Genomic DNA, 17,452 nt, shown 5'->3' with positions numbered 1-17,452 from the left:
ACCTATCACGGAGATTTCCATAAAGAACATGTTCCTTTCTCTGTGACAAACACTACATAATAACCTGACGGCATCATTATCCCAAATTTCAAATACGGTCCAAAATAAAAAAAAACGCATCTGCCATATTGAGAACAAACTAGAGGAAATGTGCACCGCACATAACGACCTTATCGATGCACACACAGACACAAATCAATCTCAAACTGGCAGACTTAGAAGATCGCTTCAGGCTAAACATTAAATTTCGTGGGATCCCAGAATCCATCACTACAGATGCCATAGTCCCATATATACAACAATGTATGAAATATCTCATCCCCACCCTCACTGATGTGGAATTGGCTATAGAACGAGCACATTGAATCCCCAAACCGTCATTTCTACCTGCGACCGTCCCCAGAGATATATTGGCGCGCATACATTTTTACCACGTGAAGGAAATGATTGCAGCAAGAAATTTGACCTCCATTCCTTCAGCCCAAGCAAACATTAAATTGTTCGCAGACCTATCCAAAGCCACACTCTCCAACTGTAAGAAGCTCATCAGCATAACCAAAGTATTACGGAATCCTAACATCGGATATCAATGGGGCTTCCCTACAAAACTAAATGTCAAATACCAAGGCAGATTTTACACAATGAAATCCCTAGAAGCAGGCATCGAATTATTGAAATCGTGGAGCATCATACCAGCAGATTCCCATAAACCAGCATCCAACCGGCCGCAACAGATGGATGCAGATGGGTCATAGCCTCCACTCAAGCATATTACCTTTAGGTCCAATTCCCTGGGCACCACTGTCTAACACACAAGCTGGCAATCGGCCCCTGATCGAACATATTGATCGTCCAAGTTCGTCTCAAGCATGAGCTCTCGAAAGAGTCATGCTTTCTCATTCCTCCACTCTACACAGTAGCAGATACTGCTACACATGCTACTTGCATTGTTTGCAAGTCTTTTTTACCCGTTTTTACCCTTGTTCATACCCCCAGCTACCAGTCATCAGTCGCTAGAACTGCCCCTCTCAACAACCCCCTTAACACAATTGAACACCCAATCCACAAAAATAACAAACCCATGCTCACAAAGACGCACACCTGCCGGTCCATCACCTCCACCATGCGGAAAACCACTTCTCTCCACAGCATCTGAATCACCACAGCTACAGAATTCAAAGCATCTACAATCAACAAAATGATTACTATATCTTCACTAAATGTCCGAGGTCTCAACTACCCCTTCAAAAGCCCTGCTCTCGAGAGAAGTCCGCTCCATTCAACCTGACATCGTATTCCTACAGGAGACCCATTTCGCCTCATCCAAAATCCCTAAATTTAATATTCCTCAGTTCTCCACAATATATATGGCAACGAATCCTAAAGAAAAACGGCGTCATTACAGCCATAAGAGACTCCCTGCAATTCCAAATTATTTCGGCAACAGCGGACTCACAAGGTCGCTACCATATATTGATCTGCAAAATCAATGATACTACTACAGTTGTGTTCAAAATAATAGCAGTCAGACATCACTAACCTGATCAATCTCTGTTTTTGGTAGAAATATTTCTACATGGCAAAAAATTTACTAGCAGGTGTAGTAGAGTAATAGAAATCCAACAGACCCAACAGTCATGACATGCATGCTGCCGATTCTGTGTAATTGAATTACTAATTGAAAGGGGCATGTTCAAAATAATAGCAGTATGGAGTTCTATTAGTGAGGTCATTCATTCTTTGAAAAACAGGTGGCAATTATTGCCCTTATTTAAGGAAGGAAGGCAGCAAATGTTGTACATGCCAGGTTACAGTGCATTTCTCTCTGAAATGCTGAGGAAAATGGATCGTTCCAGACATTGTTCAGAAGAACAGCGTACATTGATTAAAAAGTTGATTGGAGAGGGGAAAACATACAAAGAAGTGCAGAAAATGATAGGCTGCTCAGCTAAAATGTTCGCAAATGCTTTAAAATGGCAAACAAAACCTCAAAGACGTGGAAGAAAGCGAAAAACTACCATAAGAAAGGATAGAAGAATAGCCAAAATGGCAAGGACTCAGCCAACAATCAGCTCCAGGAAGATCAAAGAAGGTGTAAAGTTACCTGTGAGTACTGTTACAATTAGAAGATGCCTATGTGAAGCCAAGCTATCTGCAAGAAGCCCCCGCAAAGTCCCATTGTTGAAAAAAAGACATGTGCTGAAGAGGTTACAATTTGCCAAAGAGCACATTGACTGGCCTAAAGAAAAATGGCGCAACATTTTGTGGACTGATGAAAGTAAGATTGTTCTTTTTGGGTCTAGTGGCCGGAGACAGTTTGTCAGACGACCCCCAAACACTGAATTCAAGCCACAGTACACTGTGAAGACAGTGAAGCATGGTTGTGCAAGCATCATGATATGGGGATGTTTCTCATACTACAGTGTTGGGCCTATTTATCGCATTCCAGGGATCATGGATCAGTTTGAATACATCAGAATACTTGAAGAGGTCATGCTGCCTTATGCTGAAGAGGAAATGTCTTGTTGGAACACCCATTTCAAGGGCAACGACCCCAAATACACCAGTAAACGTGCAACATCTTGGTTCCAGACCAACAAGATTGACGTTATGGAGTGGCCAGCCCAATCCCCGAATCTTAATCCAATAGAAAACTTGTGGGGTGACATCAAAAATGCAGATTGAGGCAAAACCAAGAAATAGAGAAGAACTGTGGAATGTAGTCCAATCATCCTGGGCTGGAATACCTGTTCACAGGTGCCAGAAGTTGGGTGACTCCATGCAACACAGATATACAGCAGTTCTCAGAAACAGTGCTTATACAACTAAATATTCATTAGGTGATTCAAAGGAAAGAAAAATCTTCAAACATTTTTCAGTTTATATAGTGAATGTTTGAGTTTGTAAAGAAGAATACAAACACTGCTATTTTTTTGAACAGTCTAATATTCACTTTTCTTCAATTTGTTTAGAGGAACAACACAAATTTGATATATTTTTCTTCATGTTTTGATTTGGAATAGAATGTGTAGTGTTCCCAATGCATTTGTGTGTATGGAAATAAAAGCTATGAGAAGGATTTTGAGCTTTATTCACTTTTTTCAACACACTGCTATTATTTTGAACACAACTGTATATACCTACTCAACAGTCTCATATTACAAACTTAATTAACCCAAATCTTACATACTTAACCTTCACATCTCAGCCCAACTCCAAACCCAACTAGCCAAACAATTCCCATTTTTATGGGAAACAAACAGCATTCCTTACTTAGGAATCAGACTCACACCAACGACAGACCATCTATACACAGCAAATCACAAAATATTGCTTAAAACTATTCCCTGAGAACTAAACACTTTATGCACTTCAGAACTCTCCAAACTAGGCGAGTGGTGACTCAAAGTGTATATTTTACCCAAAATCGTATACATATTCCGCATACTCCCCATACCAATCCCTAATTCAATCTTCTCTAACCTACAAACAATCCTCACAAAGTTCCTAAGGAACTCGAAAAAACGAGATGTACCACCAATCTTTTAATATGCCCTACAGCTAAAGAAGGAGCAAGACTCCCACACTTCAAGTCTTATTACACAGCTACTCTTTTAGACCAACTATATTTCTGGTGGAATCCATCGAAGGAAAAAATTTGGTCCATAATGGAAACCATCCCTTTTTAACCACTTAAACCCCAAAATATACTTTTGACCCCACCGACCAACCGAATAAAACTCCAACTAAAACATCCCTGCATTCTAGCCTCCCTACAAGCTTGGTGGGACCTCCTATCCACTAAGTTTAAAGACGTTAAACATATACCTACTCCAACCAATATACTACACATTCCCTCACTAGACCTATCCCAATGGACAAAACAAGGAATAAACAACATAACAGACCTCTATATCAATCAATCTATATGCCCCTTCCAAATTCTCCAATCCAAATATAATATTCCTACTACTGAACATTTTACATACCTAAGAATCGCTCATTGTCTACAAACAACTAACTTACCCCACAACACTATGATACCAATTACAGCCTACATCTTCTTCACCAAACCTCAATACCCAGGTAAAGGTATATCCACCTTCTATACATACCTCATAAACTTACAATTCACTCTACAAACAACCTCCCTAACCAATTGGGAAAAAATCCTATCAGACCAAATAACTTTAAAATGCTGGGAAAATACCTTCAACATCACCTATAAAGCACCCGATGCAGCTCCCACTGGGAGTCGTATCTAAAAATACTCCACCAATGGTACCTGACCCCGGTCAAACTCTCCATCTACTACCCGAAACAATCTCCTACATGCTGGAGACAATGTGGTGAGCCAAGGTCAACACTACATATTCTGTGGTCATGCAAGTCACTTTGATCCTTCTAGAACACTACTTTTCAATTAATCTCCAAAACAAACAAAATTTCGATAGTCCTGAACCCCTCATTAGCACTCCTACACATCGGAATCGAGAAACTTTCTCCCCATTCCCGAACAATTATTACCCACATACTCTTTGCCGCCAAAATTAATATTACTAGATTATGGAACACAAATAATACCCCCGCAATCATTTCATTAATTATAGACCTTAACACTCAATGCCAAATGGAAAACTTATCTGCAATTAACACTTCTTCCTATCACAAATTCAATAACCAACGGACTCGATGGCTAAATCACCCAAAATGTTCTGTACATCCCTGATGAAATTACCTCCCATACCAAGACTGGTATCTCCTCAACTACCCAGTTATATCCCTCCTCCCCCACCTCTCCACCAAAACCCCCTTAACACCCCAAACTCCTCACCAAGGTTCATCACATGCACACAAATACCTCTGATGATATTGCTAAACAAGACCAACACCTCATCCGTCCAATGGGAAGAATCACAACAATAATGCTCAACTATATTTTGTCTATTGCAATATTGTATGAATGAACCATATCTCATTTCCTTATTTTTCCGTTTATCTCTGAAAACCTTAATAAAAATATTGAAACGTAAAAAGTATTTTGCGCGAGTACTATGTGACAAACATTGCAGCACACACCATTTTTTTTACTAGGGTGTCTGCTTAAAAAAAATATATGTTTGGGGGTTCAAAGTAATTTCCTAGCAAAAAATGCTGTTTTTTTTTCATGTGAACAAAAAGTGTCAGAAAAGGCTTGGTCTTCAGGTGGTTAGAAGAGTGAATGATGTGTGGCATAAATTTCAAATGCTGGGCATAAAATGCCCCCACTCCCTGAAATGACCCCTTTTTAGAAAGTAGACACCCCATACTATTTGCTGAGAGGCATGTTGAGTCAATAGAAGAATTCATTTTTTTTTTTACAAGTTTTTGGAAAATGACAAAAAAAAAATATATATTTTTTTTTAACACAAAATTGTCACTTAAATGATTTATTGCTCACACATGCTATGGGTATATGTGGAATTACTCCATAAAATACATTCTGCTACTTCTCCTGAGTATGGGGGTACCACATGTGAGACTTTTTGGCGGTATAGCCAAGTACAGGACCCCAAAATCCAATAAGCACCTTCAGGCTTTTACAGGGCTTTATTTCCTCGTTACACTTCCTGACTACCTATAACAGTTTCGGAGGCACTGAAATGCCAGGAAAGCACCAAACCCCCTCAAATGACCCCTTTTTGGAAAGTAGACACAGGAATTTGATAAGAAGCATGAGGAGTATTTTGCAGATCTCGTTTGTTTCCACAAGTTTTTGGGTGGTTTTTGGTGCTATTCTGGCATTTCAGGGCCTCCAAAACTGTGATAGGTAGTGAGGAAGTGAAATGAGGAAGTTACGCACCTTCAGGCTTTCAAAGTGGTCATTGGATTTCAGGCTCCTGTATGTGGCTAGGCTCCCAAACAGTCTCACACAAGTGGTATCCCCATACTCGGTAAAGTAGCAGAATGTATTTTGGGGTGTAATTTCACATATACCCATGGCTTGTGTGAGCAATATATAATTTAAATGACAACCTTGTGTAAAAAAAAAAAAATGTGTCATTTTCCAAAAACTTGTGGAAACAGAATAAATCTTCCATGGACTCAATATGCCTCTCAGCAGGTAGCTCAGGGTGTCTAATTTCCAAAAATGGGTCATTTGAGGGTGTTTGTACTGTCCTGGTATTTTAGCACCTCAAGAAATGTGATAGGCAGTCAGAAGGTAAAAGCTGTGCAAATTACAGTATCTCTACCATAGATAGTAGATGCTATAACTTTCACACAAAGCAATCAATATACGCTTATTTGGATTTTTTTCAACCAAAAACATGTAGCAGAATACATTTTGCCTAAATTTATGATAAAATTTGAGCTTTTTGGATATTTTTTGACAGAAATGAGAAAATATCGTTTTTTTTTCAAAATTTTCATTTATAGCAACAAAAATAAAAAGTGCACAGGTGATCAAATACCACCGAAAGAACGCTCTATTTGTGAAAAAAAGGACATTAATTTATCTACCGAATTGCATGATCGCGCAATTGTCAGTTAAACTAGCGCAGCGCTGTACAGCAAAAAATAGCATAAATTGCAGTATTTATTTCATAGTTTGTAGATGCTATAACTTTCACACAAAGCAATCAATATACACTTACTGGGACTTTTTTTTACCAAAAACATGTAGCAGAATACATTTTGGCCTAAATTTATGACTAACTTTGAGTTTACTATATATTTTTCATTGCTGAAAGAAAAAATATAGTTTTTTTCAAAATTTTTGGACTTTTTTTGTTTATAGCATGAAAAATAAAAAGTGCACAGGTGATCAAATACCACCAAAAGAAAGCTCCTTTTGTGTGAAAAAAAAGGACATATATTTCGTTTGGTTACAGCATTGCATGACCGCTTAATTATCAGTTGAAATAGTGCAGTGCTGAATAGCAAGATGCCTGGTCATTAAGGGGGGTAACTCCTTAGGATGGCAAGTGGTTAAATACACACTTGCTCTCCGGAAGGCTTTACTCTTTTCGTGACCAGGCCATTTTTTTTCGCTATTCAGTGCTGTGCTACTTTAACTAGCAATTGCTTGGTAGTATTTAATCACCACTGGGTTTTTATTTTTTGCTATATTAATGAAAAAACAAAACATGTTTTTCTTACTGTTATAAAATTTTGCAAATAAATCTTTCTTCATAAATTTAGTGTGATGGGGGCTTTTGGAGGAGACTAGGGGATAGCTTTCTACCCAGTGAGTATGGCCCATGGAGAGAGCAGATCATTCTCTAATGTTGGACGACATTATGAACTCTGAGAGCAAGGCTTGGATTAATTCTGAGTAAAGACAATACAGCTTCCCTCCTGGAGTGGATGGAAAGGTGTAATATTAATCTTATACAGGTTAATGGTCAGAGGAAATATGGGAGCCTCCTGCAGACTGGGTTGGAGAAGCTCCTCCACTTAGGACAGAAATATTTATCAACAATCTCCCTGAAGAAATCTATGAAGATAAATGAATTCTACTTTTTTAGACTTGGAATTTTGTATAAATGTTGTGTTATGACAGATTATACAAATGAAAGCAAACACCTGGAAGACAGCATGTGTAATGTACTTTGTGTATTCAGGTTTGGAGGTGCTGGACTTTCTGGGGTGGGCTGCTGGCTTGTCTAGGTGCTTGGCTGTTGATTAACTTACTGTTAATTAGATCACTGTTAAATGTTAGTTGCTAGCTGCTGATTAGCTTACTGTTAATTAGAACACCGTTAGTTGTTGGCTGTACTGTTTGCAAGGTTTAGGATAATGGGTTCAAGCTCTTGCCTAATCAGTGTGTGATGTTTATCCCAATGTGTAATATTTGTTTTTATTGTTCATGTGGGGACTGCCCCTATTTCTGAAGTGTATAAAAACCTATATTTCTGTTCAATAAAGAGTTCCAGTTTTGCACCTAAACTAGTGTCACCTAGTCTTGGGTGTGCAATGCGCAGCTATAATACCTTGGTCCTGTGTCCCTGCGGCAATAAAGCAGTTCTCTGACTGAAGGACTCAAGAGGGTTGCCAGGCAGTCTGTCACATAAGCCAAAATGTATATGGCTACATTTATTTGGTAAAAATAACCCAAATATATACGTATATTGTGGGTGTATATTTAGTCTGTGTGAAAGTTATAGAGTATACAAACTATGGTATGTATTTATTTGAGAATTGATCAGTTCTAATGTACTGACAGCCAATCTGATTTCTTGAGACCCTAAATATCAAAGCAGTACAAATACAACCCCCCCACGACCCCTTTTTGAGAAGTAGACAGTCTGAGCTATTTAATAAGAGGCATGGTGAGTTTTATTGAAGTGGTATTTTTTTTGTCACAATTTTTTGGAAAAACATGAAAATCTGTTTTTTCCCCACAATTTTTTTTTCACATACGGTCATCCCTGGCTGGCAGTGATCAGAGATACTGACTGGTGACAGTATGTAAAAGAAAAAAATTTAATATTTTTTTTAAAGTTTTGGTCTAATTTTTAACTATTTTGCTTCAAATACGTTCATCAGAGTAGTTTACTATCACCATAGTGACACTGCTAATCAGGATTTTATTTCACACAAATTACTACAAGTACTTATATAGTGCCATCAATTTACACAGCGCTTTACATATATATTGTACATTCAGATCAATCCCTAACCCTCAAGGGGCGTACAATCTAAGGTCCCTAACTTACATTCATACATACACATACTAGGGCCAAATTAGAAAGGATCCAATTACTCTACCAGCATGTCTTTGGAGGGAGGAAACCGAAGCACCCAGAGGAAACCCGCACAGGGAGAACATGCAAACTCCAGGCAGGTGGTGCCATGGTTGGGATTCGAACCAACAACTCTAGTACAGCTAGGCAGATGTGCCATTTAGCCACTGTGCTATTGCTTATAAATTGCTGGTCACTGTATAAACAATAGTTTTAGCTGCCATTAGGTTAACATTCATGAACAGCTGGCGTATGGTTGTGATCTGTGAATGGCTACAGCTAATCCCATGGTACAGGTAGCCATTTACCATGTGATTGCGGTTGGTAAACCACAGGTTACTACTGTAAGCAAGCTGTTAATGAATGGAAATCCATTCATGAAGATTTGTTTACATTGTTATCATGTGGTTGCTATGACCACTCATAGTAATCACATGATACCCGGTACCCCAACACAGAGAAGACTGGATGATGTACATGTAAGTGATACCCACTTCCTGCTCAGGCCAATTTTCAGCTCTGTCCTACTTTGAATGACAATTGTGCAGTCATGCAACATTGTTCCCATATGAAATTTTTATAATTTTTTTTATCACACAAATAAGCTTTATTTTGGTAGTATTTCGGGTGTTTTTTTTTGCGTCATAAACAAAAAGAGCAAAAATGTGAAAAAAAAAAGGTTTTTGTTTCGATTATAAAATTTTGCAAACAGGTAATATTTCTCCTTCACTGATGTGCATTGATAAGGCTGCACTGATGGTCACTGATCAGGTGGCACGGATAGGCGGCATTGATGAGCTGGCACTGATGACGCTGCACTCATAGGCGGAACTGATGGGAGGCACTGCCGGGCACAGGTGAGTGGCACTGCAGGGCACTGATCATCAGTGCCCTGATGATCAGTACCGATCACTTCTCTGACAATTGCTGGTTATCGGCAGTACTTTCCTCACACTGTGACAGCATGAGGAAATTGCAGCCGATAACCGGCAACTGTATTTACCCAGTGATCTGCTGTGGCATTGGAAATTCTGAAGGACCCTCTGCACACTGGTATATACCTTTTCAAGCAGACTATGTATTAAATAGGGATATTTGGTTCACACATATTGCAATACATGCTTAAGCTGGCCAACTGCGTCAAAGTAATCCCTCTATGGCCAGTCCTACTCTGCCTTGCCTACGCAAATGCTACTGTGGACACAATGCTAGCATAGTGGAAAAGACACAATGGGGAGAGCTACAAGGTTCAGGTCTGGCTACTGACCCAACAATACCACAAACAAGAGATCCCTGTGCTCAAATCCCAAGAGCTAGTGCATGCATTTATCCATCAGGTGCTAAAGGGGTGTAACCACATATTAACACTAGAAATTCTGAAGGACCTATCTCGTTTGTTGTATTGTTGGGTCAGTAGCCAGACCTGAACCTTGTAGCTCTCCCCATTGTGTCTTTTCCCCTATGCTAGCATTGTGTCCACAGTAGCATTTGCGTAGGCAGAGCAGAGTAGGACTGGCCATAGAGGGATTACTTTGACGCAGTTGGCCAGCTTAAGCATGTATTGCAATATGTGTGAACTAAATATCCCTATTTATTGCATAGTCTGCTTGAAAGGGTATATACCAGTGTGCAGAGGGTCCTTCAGAATTTCTAGTGTTAATATGTGGTTACACCCCTTTAGCACCTAATGGATAAATGCATGCACTAGCTCTTGGGATTTGAGCACAGGGATCTCGTTTGCTGCTGTGGCATTGGACACAGCTGATCACATGGTAAAAAGCCGCTGTAATTGGCAGTTTACCATATCACGTGATCAGCTGTGTCCTGGTACGCACTGCTGGGGGCACGTTCTGGAATTAAGTCTATGGATGTACTCCCAGAACTAGACAACCACGCTGTAGCCATCTTTCGGCTATAGCACAGTAGGGAGAGGGAGAGGTTAACCACCTGCCCTCCAGAGAATTTACCCCCCCCCCTAACTAGGCCATTATTTGCGATATGGCGCTGCATTACTTTAACTGACAATTGCGTAGTCGTGCAAAAGAAAAAGAAAAAAAAAAAAAATGTATGTCCTTTTTTTTTCCCCTCACAAATTTCTTTCGGTGGTTATGCAGAGCAATACAAAGCATCGTGCTGTAGCTGACAGGGGAGAGATCTGTATTGTTTACATGCAGACCTCTCTCACATCAGTGATACTCGACGATTGCAGGCAGGGAATCTCCGGCCGGGACCCAGTGATCGACAGCTGAAGCCACCAATGGAGGAGCAGGTAGGGCGCGCGCACCCTTCCCAGAAATACAAAAGTGAGAGAGTGTGTGTGTGTGTGTGTGTGTGTGTGTGTGTGTGTGTGTGTGATTTTGCGCAGCCTTGCCGCCCTGTAGCAGTAGTTCTGCTATAGGGCGGTCAGGAAGCAGTTAAATAATTCAAAGAAATGACTCATGTTTTCCTTTATTGATGTTCGTTTTACAAAACCAAATAAAATTCAACTCCAAAATGTACAAGTAAACATAAATGTTGTTTAAAAATACAGCTGAAAGTAAATATCAAAGGAGGTATGTCAAACAAAAGTTTTATTGATGTAACATAACACCATGCTTTCTGCACATAGTGTGGTAGCAGATTAGCTGTTGGAAGAATTCAATGTGACCTTAGAAGATCTATGCAAGTGATACCAAACTCTTCCACAACCTATCCTTATTACAACAAAAGGGGCAAGACTTAACATTATGGAACCAGAGTTTACCTGGTAGGGAGGTGCGCCTTAATATCACACTTCCAAAATACTTTAAACTTAATTATAAAAAAGAAAGAAGTGCCTACCTTCGATACACACCTGATTTACAGCATAGCCTTTTCTAAAAGGCTACAATTGTACTTTAGAGAGGAAGATGTGTTTAATACATTATATTTTCCTGACAGTGCAAGCAAATGTGGATTTGTTTATGCTAAATTCAAGCAAAACTTACTGTACTGGCCTTAATAGGTTAACATTATCACAGCCCTTACTGCATAACACTTCTCAGTGGCAATATGATTCACCCAGTGAGTTTGACCAGATAAAGCAGATCAAATTTTATGTGCAATATAAAGATGTTTGTATGCTAGCAGTGTTAAATGTGAGTAAAGAAACTTTATAAATAAATTAAACAGCTTTACAAGTTGCTTAAACCAAGCCATTTTCAGCAAATAGTTTAATGAATACTTCAAATTATAAAGCCTCCAGATTTTCTGGTATAGTTAGTTATGTCTTCCTGAGTTGATAAAATTGAGCATCTATAACCCAACAGCCGATAAAGACAGAAGGAATGGTGAAAGCTTTCTTCTGCTAGAAAGAACAAGTCCAAGGCATCTTTAAAGTAGAAGGTAAGAAATAATTGTTTAGGAAGAATAAGAACCAGTGCAAAAAAATGATTGCCTTGACAAGAAGCTGTGAAGAGGTAAGTCAGCCATGTTTAATTCTTCCAAAGGATGATCTTGCTTTTTTGCAACAGGTAATGAGGGTGGTTCTGACTGGTGTGGGTCAGGGCTGATTGATTCATTGTGCAGGCCAAACACTTGCTGATCCTCCTGGTTAGAACAAGGGGACGTGTGAAGTCTGCAAGGAAATTGGTCTTTATTGCAGGTACAGGTACTGTCCTGAGAGGAGCTCTTCTTGGGTCCAGCTACATTTATGAAAAATACCAGAAAACATTTAATAGGTACATGTTAAGACACTATAGTGGCAGCTGCATTTTTAGAAGCAGTGGTTTAAATGAAGTGTTAAATATTATTATATTATACAGGATCTATATAGCACCAACAGTTTGTGCAGCACTTTACATAACCAGTGAAATAATGACTTCTAAAATGAATACGCTAGGCGGATATTTACAATATTTACCTGGAAATAATGCATTATGTCCAAAAATTCAGGTCATTAAAATGTATATGAAGCCTAAACATTTTGTTGGTTTAAAATTGTAAAGTAGTGAATGATCAAACCCATATTAAGTTATTGTTGCTGTTTAGCTGGGGGGAATTTTCCTTAATTTCCTGTCCTTACGACGCAACATGAATCTAAAGGAAATTTCTGTTTTTGTGACAGTCTATCCAGGAGGGACACAGACAGCAATAAAATCTTGACAGCATGTCTAATTCTTCCCTTAATAATAATTTTGACTTTCCTGTAAATTCCACATCTTAGAGTACAGTACAGGGCACAGACGGAGTATGGAAAGACTCTGTTATAGACCCGTACCTTAAGGTGAATGGACACTGGCAAGGTTTTGAGCACTTGGTGCCTCCCCTATAACCCCCAACCCCAGAGTCCTCAGTTTTGTAGCACGCAATGCAAAGTAAGCAAGCAATGGAAGGGAGGCTGGCCTATGTCCTGTGCTGTACTCCAAAATATAGAATTTACAGGTAAGATACAATTCCTCTTATCCTAATCATACTGTACAAGACACAGGTGGAGCATTCACAGACCTTGGGACATTCCCAAGCAATGAATTAGAAGGGTGGGCAACAACTAGGCATACAGAACTGTGCCAATAGGCCCAACAACAAGGGTTTAGAGATCAAACTTCTGAGTGCCATCATTACCTGATTGATGCTGGTGTTGTAATAATGACAAAGGCATTCTCTTGCATATATGATTGTCCTGCCCAGTACTGGCCATAGGTACAAAATATTTCAATGGTACCAGCAGTGCCAGATTTATAAGGGGCAATTTCCTTGTGCCCCCCATCCAAAGGGGACCCCTCTGCCCCAGTATTCCTTTACAAAAAAAATGTAAAAACTATAAAATTAGTTTTATTACTTAAAAAAAAAAAAAAGCGAACAAAGTGTGTGTGGGTGCCAGGATATGGAACAGCAATCACAGTGTGATATGTCATTTCTTGGAAGTTGGTAGAAAGATTGTTTAACTTTCCTGCAGACTAGCTCCCACAAGGCTGAAATACTGGCTGCATCTCTGCTAGAATTTCTAGAAAAAGGTAATAATTTTGAAGACTGCAGAAGACAGTCCTATGGCAATGCCAGCAATATATCTGGCCATTATACAGGAATGCAGGCCAGACTAAGACAAAGTGCTCTCTGTCTATCAGCTGCTGAGAGCAGTGTCTCCAAGATGATACAGATTGATAAGTTAAAGATTTTGCAGTGTAGGAAAAAATACGTTTTTTTTAATATTGTAGTGTGATGCTATGTTTATTATTTCATATTTGGATGATTAACCATATAAGTTACAGGAGAGATGACAGATGGATGTGAGCCCTTTGACAGATGATCATTGGGAAGAAGCACTACAAGCAGTTCAACTAAGATTCTTAAATGACTCAGAACTTCTCCCAAATATATATTTTACTATGTGTACACTATACCCAAAATTGAACAAAATTGGTTTAGCATGAAACCCTATTGTTGCAGCTGTATTAAGGATCATGAAACATTAATACATATGCTGTAGCGATGTCCCAAACTCCACAGATGCTGGACCCACGATTAAATAAGCCTTCGGCACTGCTGTTCAACTAGACCCAAAGACGTATGTGTTGGGCATCCTACAGTAAATTGCTCCATCTGCTCCCACCAGAGAGGAAATATCTAGAGCCCTGTTTCAAGCCCATAAACGTATTCTCCACAATTGGAAGTCTATCCACCCACTGACGCCTGAGCAATGGATACTCAGTGTAGGTGCTTAGAGTGTCACATATATCTACACTATGGATGCCCAGCTAAATTTGAAAAGGTATGGAAGGGATGGTTCGCTACCCTTGGTCTGTCTCCCATCGGTCTGGTACTGGATAGATTGCTTTGAAACAAAACAAGTTTAATCTTTGCCGTGCTGTTGTCATCCTTCATACTCTTCTCGTATGACTCTGGATTGGCACTGAAGTATATTCCTAGCTTGTTTTATGCAGTGAAATGATAGGATACCGATCAGATGTGCTTTGTTTTGTTTTTCCACTGTGGAACTTAATTTGTTTAAAGTTTCTTTTGATTTAAAAAATATTGTAGTGTGATGCATAACTGCCACTTCCAACTGTGTAATGTCTATTCTTACAGTCAATTAAATTAAGAAAAAAATAAAATCAGACAAGTGTCTTCTTCGAACCAAACATATATTTTTTTTTTCAGAACAAATGCGGTTTATCATTCATTTCACTTTGTCATATAATTTAATTTTTATGCTGAGGGTCCCCAAACTTGAAGTGCCCCGCATCCCCCCTCCCTCAAGGTCTAAATCTAGCTCTGGGAAGGGCTGAGATTCTGAAGTTGAAGCCTGGGTAGAGCGATTAGGTGCTCCACATTTTAAGAGGTGGAAATTACAGGCTGAGGGCTGAGGTTTTGGGATCCGTCACTGTGGAAGCAGAACTTTCTCCTGTGACATATTTTATCCACTTGTAAAGTGCCTCCCCAAAAAAATGTCTTTCATAGGGTGAGGTGTCCTTTGCAGAAGTTTTCTAGGCTTCAGTCAAAAGATTCTACATGTGAATGGAGTTGAGAACCATTCTGAAAATTTGTGTTATTACTTTTCTAGGACATGCACACAAAGGGCAGATCACAAAGTATTTGCTGTATTTGTTCAGTTTTTGCACAGGCCTGTAATACAGGATCATGTTGGTTGTTCCTTTAGCTGCAGTTTGACAGACAGAAATCACAGCAATAGCTGGTTGTAGGAACTGGGCCTTCTAATGTAAACAGAGCCTTTCAGAGCATCTCAAACTTCTTATATGCAGAATCTTTGAGACGTTTAAGACTGAGATGGCTGGGTTACCTGCTGAAGCAGACCACTTCCTAGTGATCTTTTTTTCCACTGATAGAACTTGGAAAGGATTTTGGGAGGAGGGAAACTCTTTTCTGCAGTGAACCAATTGTCATATTTCCCATTCTATTTGTTCATGAACAAGGAATGTCTTTTTAGAGTTAGCAGGTCTCTTTGTACCCAAAGTGGTAAGGTGAGACTGAGGAGAATCAAGTGTGACAATGCCAGAGCTTTTGCCCACAGCAGAAATGAGCATATTTACATTAGCAAGCACTCTGCTTGAAGCTACAACTTCACACGCTTAGGAGTCTAGCGTTGAGAAATCTTCTGTAGCCTCCTTTAATACTGCCTTTGGGTCGTTCTCATTCCTTTTTTTGTGTTTGCCTCTTCTAGGCTTGGCCTATCAGGATCTGACTCAGGTAGAGGGGGATTCTGGGGAAGAGGCTTGGTGCTGGGTACAAAGACAAGTGTTAAGATCTGGTCCTCCTCTGATGCAGAGGAAGCATTGTCACTCTAAGGCTGAGTGTTGTGCAGGCCTTTGGCAGAGCGAATGTTCACCTGAGTTTTTGCCATGGCTCCCTTTTGCCCGATTTCCACTATAACTATGGTGAACCGAAAAAAAAAAAAAAAATCTCCCTGCAAGTTAAGAGTGCTAATATGCATCGCATACTAGCACATTATGAAAGCATTACCTGAAAACAAAGCCCTCCAACAGATCGCTGTCATGGCTCCCATCTTCACTCGGTCTTCCTTCCAGGTTCGCAAACTGCAGCCATCTGATTGGCTGAGCTGCAATTTTGGCAGCAGCATGGCTCCTTCGATGGACAGCACACTGTTCATTGAGAGCACAGTGCACATCCGCTGGTGACATCACTGGCGTTTCTACAGTAAATATCTCCTAAACGGTGCACGTTTAGAATATATTTATAGTACCTACAGGTAAGCTTTATTGAAGGCTTACCGGAAGATAAAAGATTCAAAACTGAGTTTACTTCAACTTTAAATAAGTTTGAGGAACAAATAACAAGTTGGTAAAAATAAAATAAACAAAATGCTTTAAAAAAAAAAAAAAAAAAAATGGCAGAAATTTGATAGGTTAAATTAGACATAGTTGATTGAAAATTGGCAGTTAAAGTGATCTGACAGCTTGTAAAAATACTGGCTATTACTGTTTCCCTTAGGGTTGCACCAATACCCTTTTTTTACTGACGAGTACTGATACTTTTGGTCAAGTACTCGCCAACACAGAGTATAGATACCTCTCTGGTTCGATTTCAGCCCATACAAAATGAATGGGCTCAAATCACACTGCAAAGAATTTCATGTGATCTGAACGAAAATGCAGTGCAATTCCTGCCCGAATCACATGCGGTTTCCCTGCGGGTGCGGTTTTGTATCAGAGCATTTGTACGAGTATTCGTGTAAATGCTTAGTATCTGCATCAATACCGGTATCAATATTGGTGCAACCCTAGTTTCCCTGTGTTTGAAATTGCTAGTTACCTGCTTACTTCTGGCCTAAATATAGAAATAGAGCTAGAGGCCAAAAAGTAGCAAGCGATAGTCAGATATTTTTATCTTTATACTCTGAGCCAGTGGCTAAGACATGTTGAAGCTAAAGCATCAAAACAGCCAAGCAACTAACATTTGCAGAAGCAGAGTCCAGCAATGCCAGCCCATGTATTGCTCTCATCACTGGTGCACTTATCAGTGCATTTGGTGCTTCTTTTTTTGTTAGTGAACTGCAAAAGTGTCATTGCTGAATCTTAGAACAAATGATGGCCAAGACAGTTTGAGTATAAAAGGAGGGTTTACTATCAGACAGACTGTCATTCTATGGAATGGCTTTTTGATTACTGGAACTCCTGGAAGCACGGCAATGTTTGAGGCCTTATGTCTTGTTACAAGACTAAAAACTACATGGAACATTTTCTTTTAACAGTACTGTCAAAAGCAAATAGTACATTTGTTTTCATTTTACA

The 17,452-nt window shown here is 39.5% G+C and overlaps 1 protein-coding gene across 1 annotated transcript in view; it reads right to left on the bottom strand.

The window, feature by feature from the left end:
* Positions 1-11,158: 11,158 nt before the first annotated feature.
* The window catches only part of LOC149470062 (mesoderm induction early response protein 2-like), a 90,663-nt gene continuing 84,369 nt past the window's right edge, over positions 11,159-17,452 (bottom strand). The window contains exon 12 of the mRNA XM_089667663.1: positions 11,159-12,388. Coding sequence (XP_089523789.1) covers positions 12,105-12,388 — 284 coding nt within the window. The 3' untranslated portion in view covers positions 11,159-12,104. The remainder of the gene's footprint in view (positions 12,389-17,452) is intronic.

This window comes from Staurois parvus, unplaced genomic scaffold (assembly GCF_062004578.1).
Source record: "Staurois parvus isolate SC_StPar_1 unplaced genomic scaffold, SC_StPar_1.0 ptg000053l, whole genome shotgun sequence".
NCBI classification, from domain to species: Eukaryota; Metazoa; Chordata; class Amphibia; order Anura; family Ranidae; genus Staurois; species Staurois parvus.
The sequence above is the reverse complement of the archived record's forward strand: the minus strand, read 5'-3'. Positions and strand labels throughout refer to the sequence as shown.